Genomic DNA, 26,747 nt, shown 5'->3' with positions numbered 1-26,747 from the left:
ATTTCTGCCAGAAAAAAACCCCCAAAACATTAGTAGTGACAAAATAAAGTTACTCAAAATAAAGTTACTCACAGTTTCTTCAAATTATGAGACTTACTGAAAACAATTGTGACTCGTTACGTTAAGCCAAAACTATGACTCTCTATAAACACACATCGGCATATGAATATAGAATCTGTAGGAACACAGACAGGAATGATTTCCTGTCGCGTTCAGTCTTGTATTTTGGTGGGATGAGTCTCTCACTGAAAGTGCCGACCGGCACATCATGAAGTGTGTGTGAGACGTTGTCTAAGATAGTCTGTAGCTTAGTCAACGGTATAATCATCAGCTATGAAGACAACGCTCTTCCTCCTTCCCACATCGAGTGAGATGTCCGTTTGACCTCAGCGCGCTGTCACCTGCCGAGGCTGCAATCGGCTACTCTCGCCTACTTTCGACTGAAGCCGCAGCTCAAAAGCTCCTCGGCCCTTACGAAAACAAAACATCGCGATACTTCAGCCTTCAAGTCCTGCGGTACAGTCGTGTTGTACGGTTGCAATAGCAGCATCAGCTAGCTAGCTATCAACAGCGCTTTAGGAAAAGTAAAGGTAAGAGTGTTTATATTCGTAGACATAAACTGCAGTTTATATATTAGCCGATAGCAAAAAGTCTTATGTTAAATTTGCCCATCAGCAAATTAGAACCTTGAAGTTCCACGTTCCAAGCTAACGACTAGCATTAGCATGTCGGAACAGGCTAGCCTCAATGCAGGCTAATGACGTTAGCAAACGATATACGGTAAAGTTAGCTTCGACTGTGTAGGACGGCCTCTAGCTTAATGTGTCTGAGTAATTATTTGATATGTAACCAGTGCTTGCAATCGTGTGTAAGTAGCCCTATATGAAAGTGCGGGTTTAGCTAGAAAATTTAAGCTCGACGGTAATGTTAGCGAGCTAGCGCCGTTAGCTCACAGTAGCTGCTTGTTTAGCACAGGTCGCGTATTTCTGCTGTTCTCCATTCAAAACTTGTGGCTCAAACGTGCACATGACCGCAGCTTTTCCAGATGTTCACTGGCCAGATTTCAGTGTGAAAACGTTGCTCGTTGCTGGTTTACCTTTGTTTCTTTATGGAACCCATACGGTGTAGTTACGTGGTGTTTCGGTCCAGCTCTCCCCCTCCCCACGTTTCCATCAGACGTTATCAAAATTAATTCAAAAGAGGCTTATTTTATTAATCACACCAGTGTGTGACTTTCTGCACGGGTTCTCAGAGTTTCTCTTTGCTCGGTGAGGATGTCTCCATCACAGTCTGATCTCATCAGTTCATTTCCTCCCTCCTGGTCTGAGGTGAATTTGAGTCTTTATAGCCTGTCCTGTCTCCTTTCCTAGCCTTCTTTAATGCCTCTCATGTCCCAGAAGTCACAGCTTACACCTGTGACCGCTGACTCAGTCATTCCCTTCCATTTGCTGTACATACTGCTGTGGCTCCGTCTCCACTGGCTTGTGTTTTCTTCGTAGAGGCAGCGTTTGAAGAGTGTCTCTACCTCATTGTGTTTCAGCAGAAATCAGACATTCTCCAGAGAAGAGGAGTTCCCCTTCACTTTGGCCAAGTTTACTCTTTACACAAGACATTAACTGACATTCACTTCCCCGTCCTTAAGATACAGACTCTGCTTCGTTCTGTATCTTGACTCACCTGTACTGACACGTTTGAAGCCAGAGAGCAGCTGCTCTTCGTGACATCATGTCTCAGAAGTCGCAGTCAGACGGAGGTCAGAAACACTTTGCTGTAGGTCGGGGGCTCCTGGCCGCCGCAGAGACCTTGAACTTCAGCATGAATGAACAGCGGTCCAGCCGGCAGATGGGGGGGGTGTCTTCAGGCATGGGGGTGGGCGGTGGTGGCGGCATTGAGGGCCAGGATGTCAGCTCCCAGATGTCCCGGCGTGGCGGCGGCAACCATCTTGGCAACACCATGAAGCTGTTTGCCAGTTTGGGGCTGTCGCCCTCCGACCTGGATGCTCTAGCTGAAATTCCTGAGGAGGACATCAGTGTGGAGACACTGCCGCGCATCCTCATGCAGCTCAAGAGCCGCAAAGGAGAAGCAGGAGAGCGGCGGGTGGCGTCCTCCATGTCTTCTGACTCCGCATATCGAGGAGGAAGGGACAGCTGGGACAACATGCACGTAGGCAGGATGAGCGGTCCTTCTCTGGGTCAGGGTTCTGCCCGGACCCAGGCCTCTGCAGACTTTGGGTACAGTTCCCTGCAAGACGTCGCTCCCGGCCGGGGCTTCGGCTTAAATTACAGCAGCAGCGGTGGTGGGGGTGGGACCAGAGAGAGGCCGTACTCAGAGCTTTCCCACCACGATTCCTACAATAGGCTCGGCGTGGGGCCGCCGACGTCCGACCCCGTCTTTATGCAGAGGAGGATGGGCTCCCCGTCAAATGGAAAAGTCCAAGACTTCTTGGGAGTTGCGCCCTCCATGTTCCCCCACGTGTGCTCTCTTTGTGACTTTGACGTTCATTCCACCATGGTGAGTACCGTGCAGCCTCCTTCCTCCTCTCTTCTCGGACTAACTTTAAGTGTTTCAGTTCAGACACCTGAGTTCAGCTCAAGTCTTCTGTCCACTTCAGTCAGTGACAGGTGGTAATCATCCCTCAGGTTTCCAGTGACTGGAGGTCCAGTTTGCATCGTGTAAATTCCTTGTTTAAATCACCTCACAGCATGTACTGTGTCCTCATGTCTTACACTGACACCTGAAGCTCTGTAGCGTTACACAGTCAGGTTTGGGTCTCTTCAGTCTTCACCCAGCCGCAGGTCTTAAGTGAGTATTCTGCCCAGAAATCCAGGTCTTGTTATATCTGTTCACCCTCATGTCAGCATCCTCCAGACAGGTACTGCACTTACATCTTTTATGACTTGTTTCTACATATGTGACACCTGAAGTTAACCTGAAAGATTTCCTAATGAAATTCAACATGTCAGAAACAGACTGTAGTCTGGAAAGTTTCTCCATGAGAGTCGGTGCAGCTCAGTCTGACACTGTATGTCCTGGGCCAATCAGCAGATGTTTACCTGATTACATCATTTACCTCCAAATGTCTGAACCTCACTATCAGCTGTCCAGGTGTTCAGGGCCAGTGCTTCCCGAGGTCAGAGGTCAGGTTAGAGGAAATAAAAGATGTCTGTCGACTCCAGTTCAGTCTGCTAATTGAACCTGAATCCCTTATTGAACCTCGTTCAGGTAGTTTGTTTGGTGGAATGAAGGCGTCTCTCAGTGAATAACTTGGTCCTGTTTTACTTTTACTATTTTATTTGTCTTTGCAGACGTCTGAGTCAGAGTCAGAACGAGACTTCAGAGACAAAGGGATCAGAAGAGATCAATAACGAAACATTCAATAAGAGATTCGTTAACATCAAAAGTAGTGTACCAATTTGGAACCAGATCCAAAATGGAAGGGGCCGTTGGAACCCATCCTCAGAAATCAGCTGATACTGGCCGTCCTGTTGGGCGGGTCGGGTCATAGGACGAGCGTCTAGTTATCATCATAATAATGATTTTCTCTAATGGTCCAGTTGTACTTATGGTGGAGTTCATGGTCACCTTTCAGGTGGACAGCACAGAGCAGACTGCTCAGTAACCTCCAGCAGACTCCAATTTATTTCCTGCTTTCAGCTGCCGTCCTGCAGTTATCTGCTGCTCTCTGTAAGCACAGCATCATCACTTATCACTGAATTTCTAATGAATCCACTCAAACTGTGACTTTGGGTTTTGATTGGACTGAAGACCTGTTGCTCCTGTGGTTAAGAGTCAGAGTCGACCACAGCTGATGTTTGTGTGGACGACTTGCAGTGACTGTGTTTGAATGTGCAGGAGTGGAACCAGCACACGAACGGACGCCAGCATGCTGAAAACAGACGGCAGCTGCTCAACATGTGAGTCTCTCAGATACATGCCGACACACATGCTGCTCAGAGAGCGCCACGCTTTCTGGAGATTTAATCTTGGCTGAATGTTTCAGGTATCCGGACTGGGACCCTGGTATGTCCTCAGGCAGGAGGTAAGAGACAGCATCGCGGCCGTCGTTGTATATGAGCAGAGCTCACGTTAGTTAGTGTTACTGACATGTTTTCCACTACAGAAAGTTAACATAAGGTAATGCCTCTGTCTGCTGTCCTCCCCACACTCTGACTCTGAATGCCAGCTTTCACCTCCTCCTGCTGCTGGAGATGACCCTTCAGTTATTTATACTCAAATCTAAAGGTGCAGGGTCAGATATGGACAGAATTTCAGTTTAAAATGTCCAAAAACCGACTAATTATTAAAAGAATGAAGACTTAACAGTTCCGATGTTATGTCCAACATGTCTCTGTACTGTGCTGCAGAGACATCTGCTGAAGTTAGCATGCCAACAGCTAGCTGCAGCCCGCCCTGTCCTGATATCACTTTGTACCTGAAAAGGTGACAGTTCCTTCAGGCTCAGGTTTTTTTCCAACATTATCTTTATTGGGTTTTCAAAATGCTTCCAATAGTATACAAAAATAAGCGTGCTCTCACATCAAAGGAAACATCAAGAGCAGCTAAATTATTGTCCAGCATTCAAATCATCTTTCCTTACAAGTCAGATATCTATGAGTTAACATAGAGCAACACTTAGCTGAAAGTTCAAAGTTTATGAAAAAAGGAAAGAAAAAACAAACAAACAAGAAAAACAAAAAACAAACCCAAAACATAACAAGAAAGCAACAACAATCAAAACACCAAAGGTTTCTCTATTTTATCAAGGGTTAGCCACAAATGATTTCACTATTGTGCATGGTTCAGAAATACAAACTCGAATTTACAATTCACACAGATTAAAAAAATCAAATAAAAGAAAAGAAATTGTTTTAGGACACTGCAGAGGATCACTGGTAACTACGCCTCATCCACCCCACTCCCCACTCCCCACACCCCTTAAATCCACACTCTCCATATATTCCATAAAAGGACCCCAAATGTTTTGAAATAGTGGTAGTTTCCCCTTTATAATGTAAGTAATCTTCTCCATAGGTGAAGTTGTGGACATTTCCTTAATCCAGTTAATGAATTTTGGTTTACTGGTACTCTTCCATGAGAGTGCTATGACTCTTTGCCAGCAGTAAACATAAATCCATGGCAGTGATTATTTTTCTAGACATATGATGTCTATCAGGATATAAACTTAGAATAAACAGTTTAGGGTCAAGAACAACTTTTATACCTCCCACCAGAGTTGTTGAACTTTATTGCATTTCCAGATACAATGGAAGAACGTCCCCTTCTCCTCTCCACACCTGATACACAAGTCAGGAATGGCACCATTATACTTATTGAGCTTTTCAGGCGTCACATACGTCCTCATTAGCCAGTTATATTGCAGTCCTTTGAGGCGTGTATTGGTAGTTTTTGTTTGTGCTTCAGCACACGCTTCTTCCCAGTCCTCGGAGGGCAAATCCTCCTGGAAATCTTCCCTCCAGGCATTAAGTTTCCGTAGAGAAGACTCAGAGGACCCTTCTGCTAACAAGTTATATAGTTTGGAGATAATTCCCTTTCCAAAGCAATCTTTTTTCACTCGATTACCAAAATGGACAACGGGGGAATTGACACACACTGATTTTGAGATGATCTAATAAAGTTTCTCACCTGTAGATATTTAAATTGATGTTTACTTGGAATATTGTACCTGGCAATCAGCTCCTCAAATGACATCAAAAACCCACCCTCTGATCCCATGAGATCTCCTATTGTCTTTAAACCTTTTTCGGCCCACTTCCTAAAACCAGGGTCTGCTCCGCCTGGAGGGAAAAAATAGTTACCCCATATCGGGCTGAAGCATGACAGAGAGGAGGATTCACCCAAATGTTTCTTAACCTGATACCAAATTGTAATCATATTTCTGACTGTAGGATTTTTTGTCTTTTTTTTTCAACATTTTGACTTTTGCTGAGTATATGTACTGGGGGAGAGGAAGAGGGACTGAGCAGTTTTCAATATTCATCCAAGGTGGGAGAGACTTATCTGTAAAATAATACATCATGGTCCTCAGTTGAGCTGCCCAATAGTACCAAAGTGGATTGGGGCACTTGAGGCTGTTAAGAAAAGAGATGATTGTGCTCACCTCTGGGGCCATCAGCCCTTTGCCGAGTGTTCGATGTCGGCCGCTTTGATTATGATTGGTTGACGTCAGGGTGAAGCGACCTGTCACATTCAGTCAGGGTCTGTCCTTCATGAGACTGACTGACAGCTGCTGTCTTTGTTGCAGTGGGAGTTTTCTGGACACCCCCAACCTGTCTGCCGGGCTGCTTGGACCTGCCCCGGTGTCTTCAGTCCAGCCAGCCGAAGGGGTGTCCTCCACCTGGGGTAACACACCACACGGGGGTCTCATTATTATTGTTAACGTGTTTGCAGGACAACAGACCCCCAGCACGTCTGTGCTTACAGTGATGTATTCATGCAGTCTGCGGCAGCAGGTAAACATCAGGTGATGTTAACACTCAGTGTGTTTGTGTGTCAGGAGGAGTTGGAGGTCCTGGTCTGTCAGGAAAGACCCAGTCTGGACAGAATAAGGTCAGTTTGACTCCTCTTCTTCTGCTCTGTGTTTTATAGTATACGTAACGTTAGAACTGACTGACGTGAAATGTGTCCTCAGCTGAGAAGCAGAGTGGTGGTGGTGAAGTACGACAGGAAGCCTCTCAGCAACAAGACTCTGTTTGCCTTCACCGAGCCCTTCGGCTGCCTGAGGGAACACCTGGTCCTCAAGAACAAGGTGGGGCGACATCGTGCTAAACCGATGGCCTCGTTGGTCGCTGAAACACCGAATCATCTGTCGGTATGCAGTGTTCACTGACTCAAACTCTTGGTCTCCATCAGGCCTTCCTAGAGATGAGCAGTCACGAGGAGGCTCTGGACATGGTGAACTACTACGAGCAGCACCCTGCGTCTCTGTACGGGAAACCCCTCAGCTTCTACCTGTCCCAGAGGCTGCTGGTCATCGAGGTAACGGCAGCCGTCATCGCGCTGTGCCGCCGTCCAGCTGTTTCTGACTCACGTGACCTTCTGTTGTGCTCCGCCTGCAGAAAGACGAGCGGTCGTCAGACAGGTCGATGGACAGGCCTGCCCGGGAGGTCAAAGGTCACGGCAGCCAGGTGGTTTTCTTCTCCAACCTGCCCAGAGAGGAAGAGAAGAAGAGGGAGCTGCTGACCATCGCTGGACGCTTCGGCATCGTGGAGAAACACCTGTTCTTAAACGACCAGGTAACCCGAGAGATGCCTGACGTCCTCAAGTCTTTTTTTAAAATGATCCTTTCATGAAGTTAGTTTGATCTTCATCACTGCATACGCTCACGCCCGTCTGTCTGTCTGTGTCCCCCTGTCCGTCTGTGTGTCCAGGCGTTTGTCCAGCTGGGGACTCCGGAGGACGCAGAGATGCTGGTGAAGTATTACACTGTGAACCCGCTCACCATCAAAGGAAGACCAATCCGCCTCAACGTCTGCGCAAAGTACAAGACCCTCAAGTGAGTACAGAGCCTCAAAACGCACCTGTGCTCACCTGATTAGTCACCTGTGGTCATCTGTAGTCACCTGATTAGTCACCTGATTACCACGAGAAGCTCTGAAGCCTCTGGGTTAGCCCTGGCGGAGATCAAGTTGTGCCCACAGAGACCGTCGGACACCCGGTGTGTTTTTCGGGTGTAGGTGAGCTGATTGGTCACCGTCTCACCATCAGGTCACCTGTACACCGTGACGTGGTCACATGGTGTCGTCTCAGCTGTGGACAGTTCGTCTCAGCTGCTCTGAACTGAAGCGAACCACAACATTTCTGTTTCAGTGTGAACCGGAGGCAGGGGGGGTCTGCCGGAGACCATCGGAGCCAGAGGAGCAGCGGAGCCAATGCCGCCTCCTCTGCCGGCTCTGGAACCAGGACTTCCTCCGGCTCCCTCAGGCCCCCCTCATCCAAAACCTCGTCCAGCTCCAGGACCAGAGAGGAGAAGAAGAAGGAGGAGGAGAACAAACTGAAGCCTGAGGAGAAACCTGCAGCAGCAGAGGAGGAGGAGGAGGAGGTGTCTGGAGTCATGGAGGGGGAGGACGCAGGGGAGGAGGTGGGGGAGGAGCAGATAACTGATGGAGACGCAGAGGGAGAGGAGCCAGAGGGAGCAGAGTCTGTGGAGGCGTCTGAGGATGTCCAACAGGAGGAGGTGAGGAAACTGACAAACATGAACGTGTGTTCAGATGTGTTTGAGTTCAGTAACGTGTTTTTATTGAACGCGCCGTCTATTGTGTCGACGCCTCGTTACACACAGCTTCCTGATGCTGGTGATGTCATCGACGATGTGGGCGGGGCTGACGGTGAGGCCAAGCAGGGGGCGGAGTCAGAGGGACAAACAGAGCCAACAGAAACTGAAGAACAGGAGAACAAAGAGGTGCCGAGCGCAGAGGCAGCTGAGAGTTCGGAGGCGGTGGACGGAGACACACCTGCAGACGCGGTAATGATTCTTACTGCCGCACCAATTAAAAAGAAATACGAGGCTTCATTCACCCTGTCGGACTGCACGTCCACAGGCAGGAAGAAGTCATGTCTGTGGACGTGGACGTTCTCTATCAGGGTTCATTCAGTATCTGTTCTGGAGCTTCCTCCTCAGCACCATTTCCTTTTCTTCTGTTTGGTCCAGTTGAAGACATGTGGACAGTTATGGTGACGCTTTGTTGTTTTCAGTTTGATCAGGACTTCCTGGAGAACATGGAGGACTTTGTGACGCTGGACGAACTGGCAGAGGACGAGGACAAAGCAGAGGGAGAGTCTGACGCCATTGGTACGTCAACAAGACGAATCATTACTGAGCTGAAAGTGACCCTGAGAAACGCTCTTCTGATTTACAGCTGTGCAGGTGTCTGCAGATGTGTGCAGATGTTTACAGATGATTTTTGCTTCATTCCAAAATCTACCTGCAGCTTGATTTCATTTATTTTTCAAATGGTGAAACACTGATGATGTGTTTGTGTTCTCTGCAGACAACTCGAGGAGAGGGGTACGTATCTGTAGGTCACCTGTCAGAGGATGCGACAGGTGAGACAAAGATACTGGGAGGTCAGACAGACAGGTGTGTCCACCTTTAACAACAACGACGACAGGAAGTGAGCTACTGTCGTTCAGCTGCTGATGTGACTGCGCAGAGTAACAAACTGAAACAGAGACTCCTCAGTCACACCTGAACACACACACACACACACACACACACACACACACACACACACACACACACACACACACACACACACACACAGAAACCAGAGAAGACGACTCTGCAGTATGTCCCTGACAATCCTCATGTTTAGAAAAAACGGCTGACTCAGCAGACTGTAAACAAATCGAAATAACATGTCCTGCCTGAACCTTTTTTATGCATGAATCCAAAAGTTAAATGAGACGATTTAACAGCTCCTGACCTCAAACCAGGATCATCAGCGCAGAGTTCAGACAGGAAACATCGTAAACAGGCCGACGTCTGACTGAGGCCGTTTATTGTTTGTGAAAGTACGGGGAGAGCTGTCAGTTTTCTTCTTCTTCTGTCAGGGCATGCGGGTGGTCAACATCGTGGGCTTCAGGCGAGGCTACAAGTTCCTCGACGAGCTGCTGGGACTGGCCAAACCCTTTGGGCAGGTGGTCAAACACCTGGTGCTGGACCTGAGACCTGAGGTACACGCTCTGCTGCGGCTCTGTAGTGTCAGTACAGGTGGACACGTGTCGCTCAGCTCGGAGTTTACGTCCATGTCATGTGATCCTGTCGGTCTCTCGTCCCCCGAGCAGGCGTACCTTCAGTTCGAGACAGAAGAAGAAGCTCGAGCGATGGCCAACTTTTACAACGGGAACATCTCGGCGTCGGTGTGCGGCCGGCCGGTGAGGATCAGCCACTCCATGAGCTACCCCACCATCCAGGTGAGCCCCTCTGCCTGCACCTGAGACACAATGTGTTCAGCTCTTCGTCCCGTCTGTTTGACGACTTCTCCGTCTTCTTCGCTGTTCAGTGCGGCTCCAGTAAGGTGGTGTACGTCGGTCAGATCCCCTCCAGCAAATACTCGGACAACGACATCCTGAAACTGGCCGAGCCGTTCGGGAGAGTCAGGAAGTACTTCACCAACAGGATCAAGAGAGAGGTAGAGCGAGACTGAAGCGAGTCCTGAAGCGCCGCTGTGTGCCGTGTGTGTTCTGACCTTCGCTCTGTCCTCAGTGTTTCATTGAGATGGAGAACGCCGAGGACGCGGAGAAGATGGCCGAAGACTGCAAGGCAAATCCACCCAAGTTCAACGGGAAGCGTCTGACCGTCTACGTGAGCAGGAAGTACAGACAGCTGAAACACGGGTGAGCTGCTGCTTCTTCTTCTGTGGTGTCTGTCGGTCAGGTAACCTGCTGTAGGTCTGACTGAACGTGTGCAGGTGTTTGTTCCAGCACACAACTCCATGTTCTTCTGATGTTTAGATGAGCTGCAGGTAAATCTGAAGCAACTTAAAGAAACTGCTCGTTTGTTTGTTGGTTCAGACATCGATGTCCGAACACGACCAAGAGAGAGATCAGCAGCACGTCACCAAAATCCTCCAAACAACCCGAAGAACCTCTAGCCAAGAAGTCCAGGGAGGAGGAGCAGCAGCAGCAGCAGCAGCAGGAGGACGGAGGGGAGGAGGAGGAAATAAAGGAGGAAGAGGAGAAGAAAATAAAGGAGGAGGAGGATGTGGAGAAAGAGGAAGAGGTGCAGAGTTCTGATGTGAGCTGTGTTGAAGAAAAGAAAAAAGAAAACTCAGCTGAGAAGATTCCTGAAGTTTCTGATGAAACGCAGAAAAGCTGCCAAGACGTGAGTCACCGCCATCAGTTATCGATCAGTCACTTCCTGTTTACTGTCCACGATCAAAACCCCAGCTCAGACATGAAACACATGTTGATATCATCATCTCTGATGTCCAATCAGAACAAACCTCCAGAAACCACAGAAGAAGAGTCTCAGTTGTGCATACTCTTCTTCTGTGGTGTCTTAGGCTTCCTCCAGTATCACAGTGATCAGTGAGAGCTGCCTGTACGTCACAGTGAGCCGCTAACACCAGCCGCTAACAGCTAGCTGTGTTGCTCTAAAGATGTCTGCCTTCGAGTGAGGATGACCTGCGAGTGTTTGTCAGTTTACTGCAGACTGACTGACTGTAGTCATGCTAGCAGCCCTGTCAGGCTAACATGCTGATGTGTTTCCACTGTTCACCGTTGTAGTTTAGCATGCTAACATGAGACAGTGGCTCAGCGGGGAGCACTGAAGCCATTTGAGCTGTACAAAAACAGAAATGACGCTGATCTAAAGTGAGCGGTTTGTGCTCCTCTGGGCAGCAGGAGGCGAAGCAGGAGGCGAAACAGGAGGCTGATCAGGAGGCGCAGGTGGAGGACATGGAGACATCCAACGGACAGACAGAGACTCCCCCACCGGCTGAAAACAAGCCCAGCGTGGCGTCCCTGCCGCTGCCCCCCCACGACCCCAACAACCCCATCGGTGAGGAAATAGACTGCAAACAGTCTGTCAGTAAACAGTGTCGACAGACTGTCTGTAAACAGTCAGTAAACAGTCTGTCAGTAAACAGTGTCGACAGACTGTCTGTAAACAGTCAGTAAACAGTCTGTCAGTAAACAGTGTCGACAGACTGTCTGTAAACAGTCAGTAAACAGTGTTTGTTAACGTTGTCTGTGACGTGTGTGCGTCCAGGTGTCGAACATGTGAAGATGGGTTTTTACTGCCGCGTCTGCTTCCTGTTCTACTCCAACGAAGAGACGGCCAAGAAGACGCACTGCAGCAGCCAGATGCACTACGACAAGCTGCAGGTGAGACGCCGCGGCACACCTGAGGCGTCAGGTCATGTCACGTGAGGACATGTATGTAAGGTGTGAACGGACGGGGCTGCAGGTGTGATCAGGAATCGATCTCGATGAACGAAGCAGCTGCTGATGATCCGCCTTCGAATAAAGAAAGTGGTCCAATCATCGCCGTCGAGTCCTGATCAGGTCAGACAGGTGTCACCTGGACACGAGGAGCAGAGCTCTGACTGAACTGAATCCTGTTGTCGTTTCAGAAATACCTGGAGAGGGAGCGAACCAAAGCCGACAAGAAGAAAGGGAAGAAGACGACGACGACGGCATGAAAACAGGAAGCAAACGTCGAGTTCAGCTTGTTAAAGTCCACGCAGACAAAACGACTGCGAGACGTCTCGTCCTCATCAGCTGCTTCACCACAGGAACCAGCAAGTCTCTGACAGGACGGAAGACCGACAGTGGACAGTTTGTTCCAGTCCTGTCTCTCTCTCTCTCTCTCTCTCTCTCACACACACACACACGCACACACACACACACGCACATTTGTTTTTGTTTATTTTAGATGAAAGTGATTTGTGTTTCAGTGATTTCATTAATTGATCGTTTGGTCCATCAAAGATCAGAACATCGTTAAAATGATTGACAGGTGACACCTGAAAACAGATACTTTCACTTTTCAGTCATTTCTGATTTCTTTAGTCATCACTCCAATGTCAAAATCGTTACTGATTACTTTTCCTTCGGCTGACGGACGGATGTATTGATGAGTGCGTTCTCAAACGACTGATCGATAATCGTCGGCTCCTGTTTGAAGTGTGTGAAGCAGCAGAAGTAAATGTTTTGGATGGAGTTGTTTATTTTTTACAGTGTTGTCTTGTTGGATTAAAGGAACAGTTCAACATTTTAGCAGAGTCTTGTAATACGTTAGCCTAGCTTAGCATAAAATGTCTCCTGGTTCTGTGCGAAGTTCGACAAAGCTTCAAATCACGTGAAACTGACTGACATCCTGGAACTATTTCACCTCCGACAGCAGTGTATCCATCCGCTCAGTGACAGGACGTCATGCCACAGGCGGAGGGATACACCAGTTTGTCAAGAAATAGTTCCAACACAAAACCGTGAACTGACGTGTTAGCGAGCTGTTTGTCACTGAACAAAAAGTGTCCAAACGGTCCTGTGTGTCTCTGTCCTCACTGAGGACGAACTCTTGTTTTGTGTCTGAATGTTTCTGCTGACATCATTTTATAAAAACGCTGACTCAGATTTGACTTGTTTAATTATTTTACTGTCTGACATAAAAAAAACATGAAAAACAACTCACTGCACATTTCCACATCTGGTTGTAAACCGTCAAGCTTCCGTCGTGCCCTCGAGCAAGACACTGGATCATTCTGAGACAGAATGAAACAACTGATGTTGAGTTTTCTGGGTGAACGTTTCGAGCTGATGGCTTCAGGTTTTGTGGGTTCACCTTCAGGTGAGACATTCAGGTGGCCCACGGATCTTTGCCCCTCTTCTCCTGGAGGACAGAAGGTTTTCCGTTAGACTCAGTGGTAACCGGCAGGCGGCCCGACACCAGGCTCCACACTCACCTGGTACTTCCTGTAGTGCGTCAGGCTGCTGCAGTGCTGCACTTTGGCTTCGTCCTCGTCGGCGTAGATCAGCTGACACAAGTGACAGAAGTACCCGACGACCGGGCGGACAAACTCTGCTCCTGTAGGAGAAACAACGGCATGAGCTGACAGTAAACGCATCGCTGCTGCTCCAACACCACACATACAACACTAGGCAAGGCAAATATATTTGTATAGCACAATTCACACACTAGGCAATTCAAAGTGCTTTACAGAAGCATAAAAATACATTAAAATCCTACATTTCAAAGAAAGAAAGAGATTAGAAGAGAATAGAAAAATAAAAATAAAATACAATGAAAGGAAAATTAAAAACAGAAGCCAGTAAAAGACAATAATTTAGCATTTAGAATGATTAAAACCGTTGAGCAAACACATTTACTTTAAGTAAAAGCTGTAGCAAATAATAATGTTTTCAACCCTGATTTAAGAGCTGACAGGTGGTGCAGACCTCAGGTGTGCAGGGAGAATGTTCCACAGGTGAGGAGCATGATAACTGAAAGCTGCTTCACTTTGTTTGCTTCTCATTCTGGGAACACACAATAGACCTGTCCCTGATGACCTGAGGGCTCTGGATGCTTCATATGGAGTTAATAAATCTAGAATATATTTTGGTCTTAGACCATTTAATGCTTTGTAGACCAACAGTAAGATTTTAAAGTCTGTACACAGTGTACACCACTGACACTACCGTGAATGCTACATACTGACGCTACAAAGTGCATACTGTATACTGGCACATAAGTGTACTCCATACTGATACTACACAGAGTACATTGACAGGTTTCTGTGGTAGTGTAACAGGATAAAGAGCATTGTTTTTTTTTCATACTGACAGGAAGTGATGCGATACATATGAAGACCTAAGAGCCAATGGAAGTGGACAGTAGCTTTTCTTACCAACAGGTTTGGTGGGTTTCTGCAGCTCTGCAGCGCCCCCTGCAGATCCAGACTGTTGCTCCTCTTGGACCTGGGAGTCCTGTGCCTGAGAACAGATCCGGGATTAGTTCAGTCAAAGTATATTTATTAATACACAAACTTTCCGTTTGTCCATAGTCAGTGGACTATTGATCAGGAAGTTCAAGGTTCAGTCTCTAAGTGCTTTACAAAGGCACCTGGCCTGGAAGACATTTCGCCTCTCATCCAAAAGGCTTCTTCAGTTTGCACTGCCTGGTGGGGTCCCGGGCGTCTATCCCCTCGCAGGGTGGTTAACACCTTTTCATGCATTTATGGACTCCCAAAGATACAAAAGGAAGGACCCCCGCTCCGACCCACCATCAGCAGTGTCAACTCGGTTCCCTACAACATGGCCAAACATCTGGCCGCCATCCTAGCTCCTCCTGTGGGCAACACTCCACAGCACTTCAGAAACTCCCATGTTTCTGACAACAAGCTGGACATTTAAACTGTACTCGTGGTATTGTAAAAGGTCACTTGACTTTTCACATGCATTCCCACGCTGGCAGCAGAAGACTGTCTGACAACCACCTGTTTCCAGCACCCAGTGAGTCTCTACTGACAGAAGCATGGCTGAGGTCTCCGGTCTGTCCAACAGTGGACAATCTCCATATGGAAGAAGTTGGAACCAGACTGCACAACATTTGAACACATGAACATTTGAACATGCTGCAGGTCTTCAGATGTACCTGTTCAGTTTGGGTTTTTGGAAGATCTCCAGGGGAGCCTGATGGATCCACATTCTCTGAATCCTTCAGTCCTGGTCCAAACGTCTCTTCCTCTGATCCTTCCTTCTCGTGGACCTCAAACTTTTCTTCTTCTAGAGCTTTGTCAGCCTCCAGCCTTCTTTTAGTCTTGTCACTCTTTGACTCATTCTTCTTCTTTTCAGGCACTGAGTCGTTGTCATGAGTCGCTTTTCTTTTTAAAGTCTTCTGTTCTTGATGCATTTCAGGCAATGTCACCTTTTCTGTCTTTTTTGCAGCAGAGTCCTTCTCAGCTGAGTCCACCTCACTCTTATTTAATGCCGACTCTGTTCTGCACGCCGTCTCTGATGTATCATATGACTCGTCTGGAGTCTTTTCATTGGCTACCTCATTCTCTGGTGTTGTTCTGGAGGTATTTTCAGATGCATTTTTGTCAACTGAGACCTTTTCTGGAGACTTTTTATTGGCCATTTTGGACACCGACTCATTCTCTGGAGCCTTTTTAGACAATGACTCTTGAGCTATTTTAAATGTTGACTCTTCCTTTTCAGTCACTGACTTTTTCTCTGAAGTCTTTTCAGATGTTGACTCTTCCTCCAGAACCTTTTTAGGTTCACTCGTTGACTCTTCTTCAGGAACCTTTTTACTCGTTGACTCTTCTTCAGGAACCTTTTTACTCGTTGACTCTTCTTCTGGAGCCTTTTTACTCGTCGACTCTTCTTCAGGAACCTTTTTACTCGTTGACTCTTCTTCTGGAACATTTTTACTCGTCGACTGTTCTTCTGGAACATTTTTACTCGTCGACTGTTCTTCAGGAACCTTTTTACTCGTCGACTCTTCTTCTGGAACATTTTTACTCGTTGACTCTTCTTCAGGAACATTTTGACTCGTTGACTCTTCTTCTGGAACATTTTTACTTGTTGATTCTTCTTCTGGAACCTTTTTATTCGTTGACTCTTCTTCAGGAACCTTTTTACTCGACTCTCCTTCAGGAACCTTTTTACTCGTTGACTCTTCTTCAGGAACCTTTTTATTCATTGACTTTTCCTCTGGAGTCTTTTCAGATGTTGACTCTTTCTCTGGAGTTTCCCTTGAGGACTCCTTCCTCCCTTCAGACTTCCTAATCCTGTTTTGTCTCTCGCTCCTCCTGCTGCTGCTCCTTTGACTCCCGTGCTCGGTCCTTTTCTCCTCGTCTGAGGGCTCATCCAAGGGAACAGGCCACCTATGAAGACAGGAGTCACAGCAATTCAGGCTAACTGACCACAGAAGTCTGAAAGGTGAACAGGGTCAAGAAGAGACAGTTCGGAGACTCTGACCCGTTGTGGAGTCTTCTGTATCTATTGGATATCTGGACAACGAGTTTGGAGCCGTAGAAGGTCACAAATTTACTGGTCAGCTCTTTAACTGCTCTCAGAGCCTCTGAAGAAGACGACATCTCAATGAAACCCTGAAAAACACAAACACTAAAGATGTCAGATTCTCTGAAGCCTCAAACACAAGTCAACAAGTGCCAACAGGACATTTTTAACTGACCTGCTTTACAGTTTGAGACAAAGCCTTCGTCACATAAATGAAGGGCCAAAACAGTTTCTGTGGTTACAGCCTGACGTAGTGATAAGGTCCAAAAACCTTAACCCTAACCCAGGAAGAGTTTCTGCACAACATGATGATGTCACAATGAAGCTGACCTTTGACCTTTTGATATAAAATATCACTACATCACTTTAACATTTGTGAGACAGTTTGTCATAATCAGCGTATGAACTCTTGAGTTATGGCCAAAAACATGTTTCATGACCTTTGACCCCCACAACGGTGGGACCCCCTCCAGGACAGATAGACAGGAAGTAGATGTCACATTTCTGATACATGCAGGTAATTAGAAAGTGTAAAGGACGTGGATCGTCGAGGACAGTGAGCAACTTCAGGTGTCCCCGGCGTGAGACCTGAGGACACCTGGAGGAGGACAGGCCTCACAAAGGAAGAAAGACGGACTCACACAGCTCGGAGGCTTGTGGTAGAAGCGCACAGCCGTCCCAAAATCTCTGACCAGGTTGACGAACTCGGCCTCGGGGTAGGAACGCAGCGGGAGGTTTTTGAAGTAAACCACTCGCATGGACAGAGACTACAAACAAACAACAACAACAGATAATAACAATATGCCAGACCCCCCCCCCCCAAAAAAAGGCTAATTACGGGAATCTTTTCTCCTTACTTCCTGTTCAGCTTGCACTTCTTCACCTGCAACAAACCAGAAGATTGAAATGAAGCAGGAACAAAGAAAAACCGATCAAAGGATTCAAAAACTGAATCTAGAAGATGAAACGTGATGTTTACTGATCACCGAGACCCCCAACCCCTTCCCAGACCCCAGCAGACCCGCAGCTTTACCTTGGTCATCAGACTGGTCTTCTTCCAGTTCATCCAGAGTGATGCAGTTCTCCAGGTCGACTGGGAAATCTGGTTCCTCCTGGAGACCAACACAGGACAGACTGTTAGACGAGTATTGATCAGCTTCCTCCCCTCCCTGCCTTCATTTACGGGTTTCTATTTCTCCACTTTCTCTTCCTCCATTACTTTCTCCTGCTGCTGCTCCCGATCATCGGCCTCTCCATCCTTCGTCTCCTCCTCTTCACCTGAAACAGACAAAAAGACTTTCTTTCACATCCGTCTGTCCCTGGTTTTCTGCTTCTCTTTTCCAGAAGCAGCTCAGTTTTTATTTCTACCTCGTTCAGATGAGTCTGTCCTCTCAGCAGCTTCCTCCATCTTTCCTTCTTCCTCCTGCTCCTCTTCTACATCAGTATCATCCAGAGCTTCCATATCTTCATTCTCCAGATTCTCTCCATCCTCTCCGATCACCTCCATCCCCTCGATGTCGCTGTCCTCGGCAGACATCCTGCATGACCACAAAGTCCAGCAGCTTTGGTTGGATCTTTGGTTCAGGACTTGGAGGACTGACAGTGAACCAACAGTAAAACTGACAGTAAGAACTCACTCTGCTTCCTCCTCGCTCTCTGCAGCTTCAGCTTCAGCTTCAGAGTCTCTGACAGGAGCTGGATCTGGATCAGTCCTGGACTTGGTGTCTGTGGACAGAAGAAGACAATCATCATGCGATTTCAGTTGAGTCATTTTCCAAACAGCAACTTCTCAGCTGTGAGGATCTGAAGCTTCTTTGTCAAACGTCAGAGTAAACTGAACATCAGATCGATGTAATGTCGCCTTCAATGCCAGAGTCCATATGGAATACTGAAACCAGACGTCACCGGAAAAAGACCACAGACTGTTTACAACGGCTACAGAGGGAGAGAGGGATGATCATCATCATCATCATCGACTGTGTCCTGAAGAAGCATCAACACGTCAGTCTTCACGAGTTCTAATCTCTAATCTGTTCTAATCTAGTCTAACATAATCCAGTCTAATATAAACGGTCCTCTGGACCGTGTAGAGCGGCAAGCCTAATATAGTCAAGTCTAATATAATACAGCCTATTCTAGTCTAACATAATCCAGTCCAGTCTAGTCTAACATAATCCAGTCTAATATAATCCAGTCCAGCCTAGTCTAAAATAATCCAGTCTGATATAATCCAGCCTAGTCTAGTCTAATATAATCCAGTCCAGCCTAGTCTAATATAATCTGACCTTGTCTAATCTAATGTCCTTGAAGATGTCGTCTTCAGAAGCTGATCTTCAGTCAGGACGTCTTTTCTTACCAGTTGACTCTGTTTTCTCCGGTACTGCCAACTTTCCTCTGGACCTTGATTTAGACCAGGACCCCTCCTTTCTGGTGGACTTCTCTCTGGATTTAGACCTGGATCTGGTCCTCCTGTCTCTGCCAAATTCATCTCTGGACCTGGACCTCTTGTCTCTGCTGGACTTTTCTCTGGATTTAGACCTGGATCTGGTCCTCTTGTCTTTGCCGAATTTATCACTGGACCTGGACCTCTTCTCTCTGCTGGACTTCTCTCTAGATTTTTCTCTGGACTTGGACCTAGTTCTGGTCCTCTTCTCTTGAGTGGATTTCTCTCTGGATTTCGACCTGGTTCTAGTCTTCCTCTCTCTGCTGGATTTCTCTCGCCCCTCCTCTCGCCCTTTGCTGCTCCTCCTCCTCGTGCTCCCCGTCGTCTTGTCCTCCTTCTCTCGGCTCGAACTCCTCGTCCTCTCGGTCGGTTCCTCTTCGTACCTCTTAGCCGATGGGACTCGCCTGCAGCAGAAGACACCAGAGAGGGGAGGAATCGATCAACACTCCGTGAATCAGAATGAGATGAGCCGTCTCGTGCCGTCCAGCGTACTCACATGAGGCTCTTGTATTCTCCCGAGAAGGAAACTCTGATCACGTCTTCATTGATCCTCAGAGTGCTGGACGAATAAAAATCCACCATCTTCTGAGCATCGGGAGCATTTTTCATCTCCACAAACGCCTGAGAAAGACATACAACTGATGTGACTCTGTAGTACCACAGTACAGTACTGCAGTACAGTACTACATTACAGTGTGATAAAGTGGTACAGTGCAATACCACAGTACAGTACCGCAGTACAGTACTACAGTACAGTGTGATACAGTGGTACAGTGCAATACCACAGTACAGTACTGCAGTACAGTACTACAGTACAGTGTGATACAGTGGTACAGTGCAGTACTACAGTATTGTACTACGGGACAGTGCTGTACCACTGTACAGTACAGTGTGGTACTACAGTACAGTGTGGTACTACAGTACAGTATGGTACTATAGTACAGTGTGGTACAACAGTAGTGGAATCTGAAGCTGAGTGGACTTGAATGTGAAAGTCATAAATATCAAACAGCGACGGGGTCCAAGGAGTACAGTCCAAACACTGGAACAGACCTGGACTAACTGACATAGACTGGAACAGGCCCATTCTACCTGACGTGGACTGGGACAGACCCATTCTAACTGTTGCGGACTAGAAAAGACCTAGTCTACCTGACGTGGACTGGGACAGACCTAGTCTACCTGACGTGGACTGGGACAGACCCATTCTAACTGTTGCGGACTAGAAAAGACCTAGTCTACCTGACGTGGACTGGGACAGACCCATTCTAACTGTTGCGGACTGGAACAGACCTAGTCTACCTGACGTGGACTGGGACAGACCCATTCTAAGCTACGGCCTCCCGTCGGTTTGACTGACGCCTCTCCAGCGAGCTGGATCAGTCGACGGACTGAAAAGAAGCACAACAGTTTGATGGAGCTCACCATCGACGGCAGGAACAGGGTGTAGAGTGGCAAGCCAAAGCGTTTGACGATGCTGATCAGATCCGATTTGCCGTTCTCTCCCGTCGGAGCTGGAGTGAAACTTACCACTCGAGAACTCTGAGGAGACACAAAAGTCACGTGGCTTCGCTGCATCCACACTTCCACTGTGACGCATTTCAACAATATCACATGAAACTTCGTGGTGAAGGATCAGGATCAATGAGCTCTGAAGACCTGAGGTCCTGAGCGCTACCTGCACCACCACAACCCTCCTGCTCCTCCAGTGGGAGCTGCCAGCTGGACGAATATCTACCTGGAGGAAGCTGAAGGTTTTGGAGATGCTGAACTCCATCTGCTCTCCGTTCACAGTTGGAGGATAGTTAGTGTGGAACTTCACCAAGTCCTTCGCCTGATCGACAGAGCCCAGCTCCACAAACGCCTGCAGGGTTCACAGCACGTTTATTTCTACTAACACATAACATGGACGCCATGTCGGAGCTTCACACACGACAGCAGAATGAACCTGAATCAGTGTGGTGAAGACAGCATGTGAAAAGACTATAAAGCATTCATTTCACTTTGCATCGTGAGGTGATCAAACGAGCAGAATCCTAAAAACTATAATACTTGATATATTCGACTGCTGTGTGTGATGAACCACGTGGACTCACTAAAGACGGAAACATGACGATCTTGACGATCTTCCCAAAGGGCTCGGTCAGTTTCCTCAGGTACGCCTCATCCACAGACTGAGCTGGAAACTTCACACACACCACTTTACCTTTCTGTAACGTCTGCCAGGAAGCACAGACAACATAACATGCATTATCACACAGGAGCAGCTCAGCTCCACTTCTACACTTTCTGATGTCTGTGCAGTCCTTACCTTCTTCTGAGCTTTTACAGTTGGCTGTGACACTGTTCAACACACAGAAAACAGCAGCTGTGAAGGCAGCCATCAGCACATTAACATTATGAACAACAGAGAAAACAATAAGGTGTCTTTACTGGACTCCTGATTGGCTGGCTGAAGCTGCCGGCCAGGGTCCTCTTCCATCTTCCACTTCTCTGATTGGTTGTCGGCCCTTAAATCAGACGATAGATTTAAGATGTGGATTTGTGATGTGAGTACCTCCTCAGTAGAACTTCACACAGGAAGTCTGTTAAAGACAGATGCCTTTACAGCGTCACTACAGTCTTTACAGACTGAGCACAGAGCAGCAGTTATGCTCTGGTTCCTGGTTTTGTTGAGGCTCCTGTTCGGTACACTACACATCAGGTGTTTCAGGTGCATAGAAAGCAGCACACAGCCATAAATTCTCATAGTCAGGCACTCAGAACAGGTGGTTCGGTGACTTTAAACGTGTTGTTGCTGCTGTTATTTTAATCGAGGTTATACTTATCGTGACGGATGACACTGACCTGGTGACTGTCTCCATGCGACAGTCCCAGTTAGGAAACCTGCAGAGGAGACATGACAGAGTTATGAAAACCCCAACAAAAGATCATCAAGAAATGAAGTTCAAACGTTCAGTCTGCACACATACAAACTCATTATTAAACTGCTTTATTCTGCTCTTCAGTATGCTCTCAAACCCAACTCCTCGCCAGCAGAGAACAGGCTGGACCAACCAGGGAAGCTGAACTGAGGCATCCTTCGCTTAAAGTGGGCTTTAGTGAGAGGGAAACTCACCGCTGCAGCAGGCTGAGCTGTCCGTCTGCATGGTTAGCGCCGTTTATGTGTTTAATCCACACCTGAAACACAAGAACAAGGAGCATCAATACATGAGTCACACTTCACTGTTCCTGCCTGACGGCTGCAGCAGCCACAACACTCCCATCATCCCTCTGCAGCAGGAAGAGTGATAACCAGCTGAGTGCAAACCCCTCCCCCCATCAGACTGCAGAGACAGGTTCAAGGAGGAAGACAGGTGTACTTACCTTCTCCGACATCACAGTAATATTACATAGACAGCATGAGTATGGGAACGCTGGCGGACAAGTCCCGTGGAAGTCCAAAGCTTCTTGCCTGGAGGGCAGCGAGGTGGTTGGCTGACTGCTGCTCTTGCTGGAAGAGGGCTCAGTCTCCCGGCACCCCCCACGAGTTTTCGGATGGTTCTCTGCAAGAGGAGGAGCTAACCTGTAGTCTGCTGGTCCCAGCTGGGAGAAATGGGAGGGACGAGTTCTTTTGTCTCCTCCTGCTAACCTCAAAGAGGCCTGGTCCTGAGAGGAGACCGGACAGGCGTTTCTGCCTGGCTTACCATACTCAGAGGGTCCCGACCTGTGTTGGTAGGAAGAAACTGGACTGGGGTCTGTGTTTGTCCTACTATACTCAGGGGGTCCTGGTCTGTGGTGGAAGTCCTGAGAAGAAACTGGGCTGGTGTTTCTGGTTGTCTTACTATACTCAGAGGGTCCTGGTCTGTGGTGGAAGTCCACCATGTAGCTGGAGGATGATGATGATGGTGGTGGTGGTGGGTCTACTGTGACGGAGCTGCTAGTCCTGGGATTCCCCCAGCGGTTCAGGCCAGATGGAAGAGGACTCTGTGTCACATGATCAAGGGGGTACTGGAGCAGCTGACTGTGGGGATGATCCCAGGCACCGGTGGAAGGGCCGACAGCAAGTGGACGCGCAGAGCTGTGAGGATAAGAAGAGGAAGAGGAGGAGGAGGAAGGAGATGGAGCACTGGGAGGGAAAGGTTTGACGGTCCCTCTCTTCCCTTTGATCTGTTGGAGAACATGAGGCAGAGACTCGACGGTGAGGACATCTTCTGGCATCTCGGCCAGCAGAGCCAGGTCGCTGGGCTCCAGACCACAGCTGCTCAGGATGCTGAGAGCGCCGTCCTGCGACCACTGAGCTCCTCTGGTGGAGGAGGAGGAGGAGGAGGATGATGGGTTGAAGGAGGAGGACGGGTAGGATGAGAAGGACTCCTGAGGTAGCCTGTAAAAGTTGTGGTCCGATGAGGCATGCTGGCGGTCTGAGGAGCTGTAAGATCCAGGATCAGGTCTGAGATCTGAGTCAGGCGACGGACGTCTATACGGGTAGTTGTGAGACATGACGGGTGGAGAAACGTCTCCTGCAGACAGAAGGTGTCAGGGAAGACAGGAGATGTGAAATCTGACGGACAGAGGCGAAAAGGTTGAAGACGGTTGATCCTGAAAGAAAAGAATTCAGCTGAAGAGAAGAAAACAGTGCGAGCGAACACAGAGGAACACGACCCGTTCTGTCCCGAGGAAAGAGGACACAGGACGAGGGTCTCTGAGACAGCAAGACACGATGTGAAGGAAACTGAGGCTGTAACTAGAGCGGCTGACATCAAAACAGATGGCTCTCAACATTCATGAACGCAAACAGAACAAACGTTTTCTCCCTAATGGAATCAGATGGCTCTGTGTGTTTGATACCAACCAACCATGCGATGGTCTTCCTGACACATGAGGTCCTCTCACACCTGGAGCAGCAGGGAAGCACCGTGACGGTCGTGTTCTTCAGCATCACTTCAAACACCATCAGACCTTCTGAGGGAAAAGCCTCCGCCGACGCGTGCTGGACCTCACCGTACAGAGTACTACACTGTACTGCACTACCTTACAGTACATCAGGTTATACTACTATTACTACTACTAATTGATGATAATTGAATTGATACTATGTCAGCAGTCAGACTTTACTCGAACTCAGATCACAGAAAGTGCTTCTCTCACTCACACACACACACGATGTGTTTATATCACTTGTGGGGACATTACATAGACTTACATTCATTTCCTGGAGCCTTACCCTAACCCTAACCAGCCCTCATCCAAACCTAACCCTAACCCTAACCACTGTTTGCCTATTCCTAACCCTGTACCCCCCCCCCCCCCCCCCCCCAGAATTTAAGCTGAACCTGATTCATTCATTTCCTCCTCCCCTCTGTCTTCATACCAGGGGCCTCATTTATAAAACATTGCGTAGAATCCACACTAAAAGTTTGCGTATGCCCAAAAGCTGAAAATGGCATACGCCAAAATATTTGGATTTATAAAACTGTGCGTACTCACACCTGCACGCAATTTTCCCTTTATAAATCACACTCCACCTGGAAGATTGCGCAGGTGGATTCACCTCACATCCCGCCCCCGACACACCCACATTTTACCATGAAGGGTCAATGCAAAGTACCTCATGAATGTCTTAGCATATAAATATGCCTGCTGATCAATGGCATTTATGTTCGATCATGGCAGAGAAAAGGAAAAGAAATTTTACGGAGACTGAAATCGAGGTGCTTGTGGGTGAGGTGGAGGCCAGAAAGGATATTTTGTTTGGTGGCCACAGTAGTGGCGTCACGAATAAAAAAAAAAAAAAAAAAAGAGTGGCAGCACGTCGTCACTGCAGTGAATAGTTCCAGTGCTACAGAGCGATCAGAGGCAGAAATTAAAAAGAAGTGGTCGGATGTGAAGGTGGAGGCCAAGAAGAAAGTGGCATGGCACCGTCGAAGCGCATCTGCCACTGGTGGGGGCAAGGGCACACCTGAGCCCCCACCACTGGACACCAAGATAGCCTCGATCCTTGGTACGGGATGGCGCGGTTCCGGCGGGTGGGTCTATCTAACACTGGGCCCAGTTCAGCACACAGATCCAAGAGCACCGCTCGAGGGAATCTAAACCTGCTCATTAGCCAGTCATCATCATGGACCAGGAAATCTCCGTGGTCCCTAAAACTCTCCATCCTCATCCTACCATTTGCGTGATCTTCCAGCAGTGCCAGCGCATCCATTGTGCAGCATCACGCACGAGTGTCACCGCACTGTTTATATGCTTACTCAGCAAACTGCATGATTGTTACACACCTTGTCACAATTAATACTAATCCATCAGTGCCATCCACCGCTCTGTATCATCTGAAGATGGAAGTATGATATATGAACACTGAGCATACAGCAGTAGGCCTCACTAAAGGAACACATCTCTAACACTGCAGACTTGGCTGTTTATGATTACTGTCTGTAAGTCTGATATGTGAGGACATTAAATGTATGAGATCAATCTGGCTTCAATTCACCACCTCACCATCTGCACCGCCAGTTCCCCATCTCCAAAATGTTCATACGCAAGCATCAAAGTTGGCGTACCGGTGCGCACATTCTCACGCTAAGTTTACTTTTATAAATCACAACCTTTGCGTAGGAAGTTGCGTACGTAACTTTCAAGCCCCGTTTTGTGCGTAAGCAAGTTTTATAAATGAGGCCCCAGATCTCTCCCTTCATCAGTCCTCACCATTTTTCCTACATTGTCAACCCTCTACCTTCGTCCCTCCATTCCTCACTCCTTCATCCCTCCATTCCTCACTCCTTCATCCCTTCATTCCTCACTCCTTCATCCCTCCATTCCTCACTCCTTCATCCCTTCATTCCTCACTCCTTCATTCCTTATCCCTTCATCCCTCGACTCTCGTCCTAATATATATCTCCTGCCTGGTAGGAGTACTACCAGGCCTGTAGTGCTACCAGGCAGGAGAGGATACTGCTTGTACAGGAATACTATGAATGACACAAAGCTGAAGCTAAAGTTACTACAGAGTGCCTCAGAAGCTAATGCTACATTTAAAATAATCAGAGCTGTTTACGGTAAAAACTATTGATCAGTCAAGTTTTCTGTTGACTATCAGATGAAGTCACAGCTGAGCCTCTGCGTCAATTTAAATCTTCATCATCTTTCTGACAACATCAAAAGGAAAGTTGTTTTGTTAGAATACGGCTAAGAGCGTTAGCTTACCGAGCTAACGTACGCCGCATCAACACGGCAGCTGACGGCTAATAACAGACAGGAAAGTGTCAGCTCAGCAGCGGACTCACCTTAAATTATACACGGAAGTCTGTCAGGTAGAGCACGCGGGGGGTAGCTAGGACAGGAAGTTAAAAGTCCTCACGTGAAAACGTTGTTTTTAGCTAAAATTAATGTACAATAACAGGCTAAATGTCTGAAGCATCCTTCTTCTTCGTCTCTCCCGACTGAAGGGTACTTCTTCTTCGTTTATGGCGATTATTAAAATAAAGACAAGCTGCATTAGCGCCATCTCCTGGTGTGGAGGATACATACGATACATGATATGACTTTAGTCTTTAGACCTTTAGACTGTTTCTTTATTGATCCCAATTTGGGAAAATGTTTTGCTACAGTAGCAATTAAACATACAGACAAACATGAATGTATACAACAGTTGTTTTAAAAAAGTAACAAGAACAAAAACAATACAAAAGTAACAAAAAATGTTAAATGTATACTATAATGATACAAGCTAAACTTAAATAAAAAACAAAATAAAGCAAAGTAAGTAAACTACTATATAAGCTAATATAACAAATAAAATTTAACACATTAAATCAAATTTGATGAAGTAAAATAAAAA

General features: G+C 47.5%; 2 protein-coding genes across 3 annotated transcripts; one reads left to right on the top strand and one right to left on the bottom strand.

The window, feature by feature from the left end:
* The first annotated feature begins 491 nt into the window (after positions 1–491).
* matr3l1.2 (matrin 3-like 1.2) lies at positions 492–13,100 on the top strand. Of its 2 annotated transcripts, none has more exons than XM_070963209.1 (22): positions 492–590; positions 1,544–2,511; positions 3,853–3,914; positions 4,001–4,039; positions 6,263–6,360; positions 6,515–6,567; positions 6,650–6,766; positions 6,871–6,996; positions 7,077–7,253; positions 7,389–7,513; positions 7,828–8,194; positions 8,300–8,482; positions 8,713–8,809; positions 9,009–9,025; positions 9,571–9,693; positions 9,805–9,933; positions 10,023–10,151; positions 10,226–10,356; positions 10,534–10,843; positions 11,362–11,521; positions 11,732–11,847; positions 12,096–13,097. In XM_070963209.1, the coding sequence occupies exons 2-22, from the start codon at positions 1,726–1,728 to the stop codon at positions 12,162–12,164; spliced, it is 3,414 nt and encodes a 1,137-aa protein (XP_070819310.1). In that variant the 5' UTR covers positions 492–590; positions 1,544–1,725; the 3' UTR covers positions 12,165–13,097. The 2 variants fall into 2 exon arrangements, with proteins under 2 accessions (XP_070819310.1, XP_070819311.1); XM_070963210.1 differs by having other exon boundaries at positions 500–590; positions 1,541–2,511; positions 11,365–11,521; positions 12,096–13,100.
* On the bottom strand, positions 13,095–26,358 carry LOC139331618 (enolase-phosphatase E1-like). Its single transcript, XM_070963208.1, has 22 exons — positions 26,194–26,358; positions 22,298–23,430; positions 22,050–22,111; positions 21,779–21,817; positions 21,365–21,441; positions 21,243–21,274; positions 21,028–21,150; positions 20,670–20,795; positions 20,357–20,473; positions 19,428–19,552; positions 18,845–19,335; positions 18,126–18,213; positions 17,857–18,026; positions 17,708–17,766; positions 17,522–17,600; positions 17,346–17,371; positions 17,130–17,255; positions 16,447–16,577; positions 15,116–16,352; positions 14,370–14,454; positions 13,428–13,549; positions 13,095–13,354 (listed from the first exon to the last, which is right to left on the bottom strand). Exons 2-22 carry the CDS (start codon positions 23,408–23,410, stop codon positions 13,322–13,324), a joined length of 4,461 nt encoding a protein of 1,486 aa, XP_070819309.1. The 5' UTR covers positions 23,411–23,430; positions 26,194–26,358; the 3' UTR covers positions 13,095–13,321.
* Between the last annotated feature and the right edge of the window lie 389 nt (positions 26,359–26,747).

Source organism: Chaetodon trifascialis, chromosome 5 (assembly GCF_039877785.1).
Source record: "Chaetodon trifascialis isolate fChaTrf1 chromosome 5, fChaTrf1.hap1, whole genome shotgun sequence".
Lineage (NCBI taxonomy): Eukaryota > Metazoa > Chordata > Actinopteri > Chaetodontiformes > Chaetodontidae > Chaetodon > Chaetodon trifascialis.
The sequence above is the reverse complement of the archived record's forward strand: the minus strand, read 5'-3'. Positions and strand labels throughout refer to the sequence as shown.

Excerpts from the sequence above, each read along its gene's own strand:
- matr3l1.2 (XM_070963209.1), top strand. The coding sequence starts at position 1,726 with ATGTCTCAGAAGTCGCAGTCAGACGGAGGTCAGAAACACTTTGCTGTA. Across the intron at positions 6,767-6,870 it reads ACCTGGTCCTCAAGAACAAG|GCCTTCCTAGAGATGAGCAG; the intron begins GTGGGGCGACAT and ends GGTCTCCATCAG. Across the intron at positions 8,195-8,299 it reads AGGATGTCCAACAGGAGGAG|CTTCCTGATGCTGGTGATGT; the intron begins GTGAGGAAACTG and ends CGTTACACACAG.
- LOC139331618 (XM_070963208.1), bottom strand. The coding sequence starts at position 23,410 with ATGTCTCACAACTACCCGTATAGACGTCCGTCGCCTGACTCAGATCTC. Across the intron at positions 21,818-22,049 it reads CAGCTCAGCCTGCTGCAGCG|GTTTCCTAACTGGGACTGTC; the intron begins GTGAGTTTCCCT and ends TCTCCTCTGCAG. Across the intron at positions 17,256-17,345 it reads AAGTGCAAGCTGAACAGGAA|TCTCTGTCCATGCGAGTGGT; the intron begins GTAAGGAGAAAA and ends GTTTGTTTGTAG.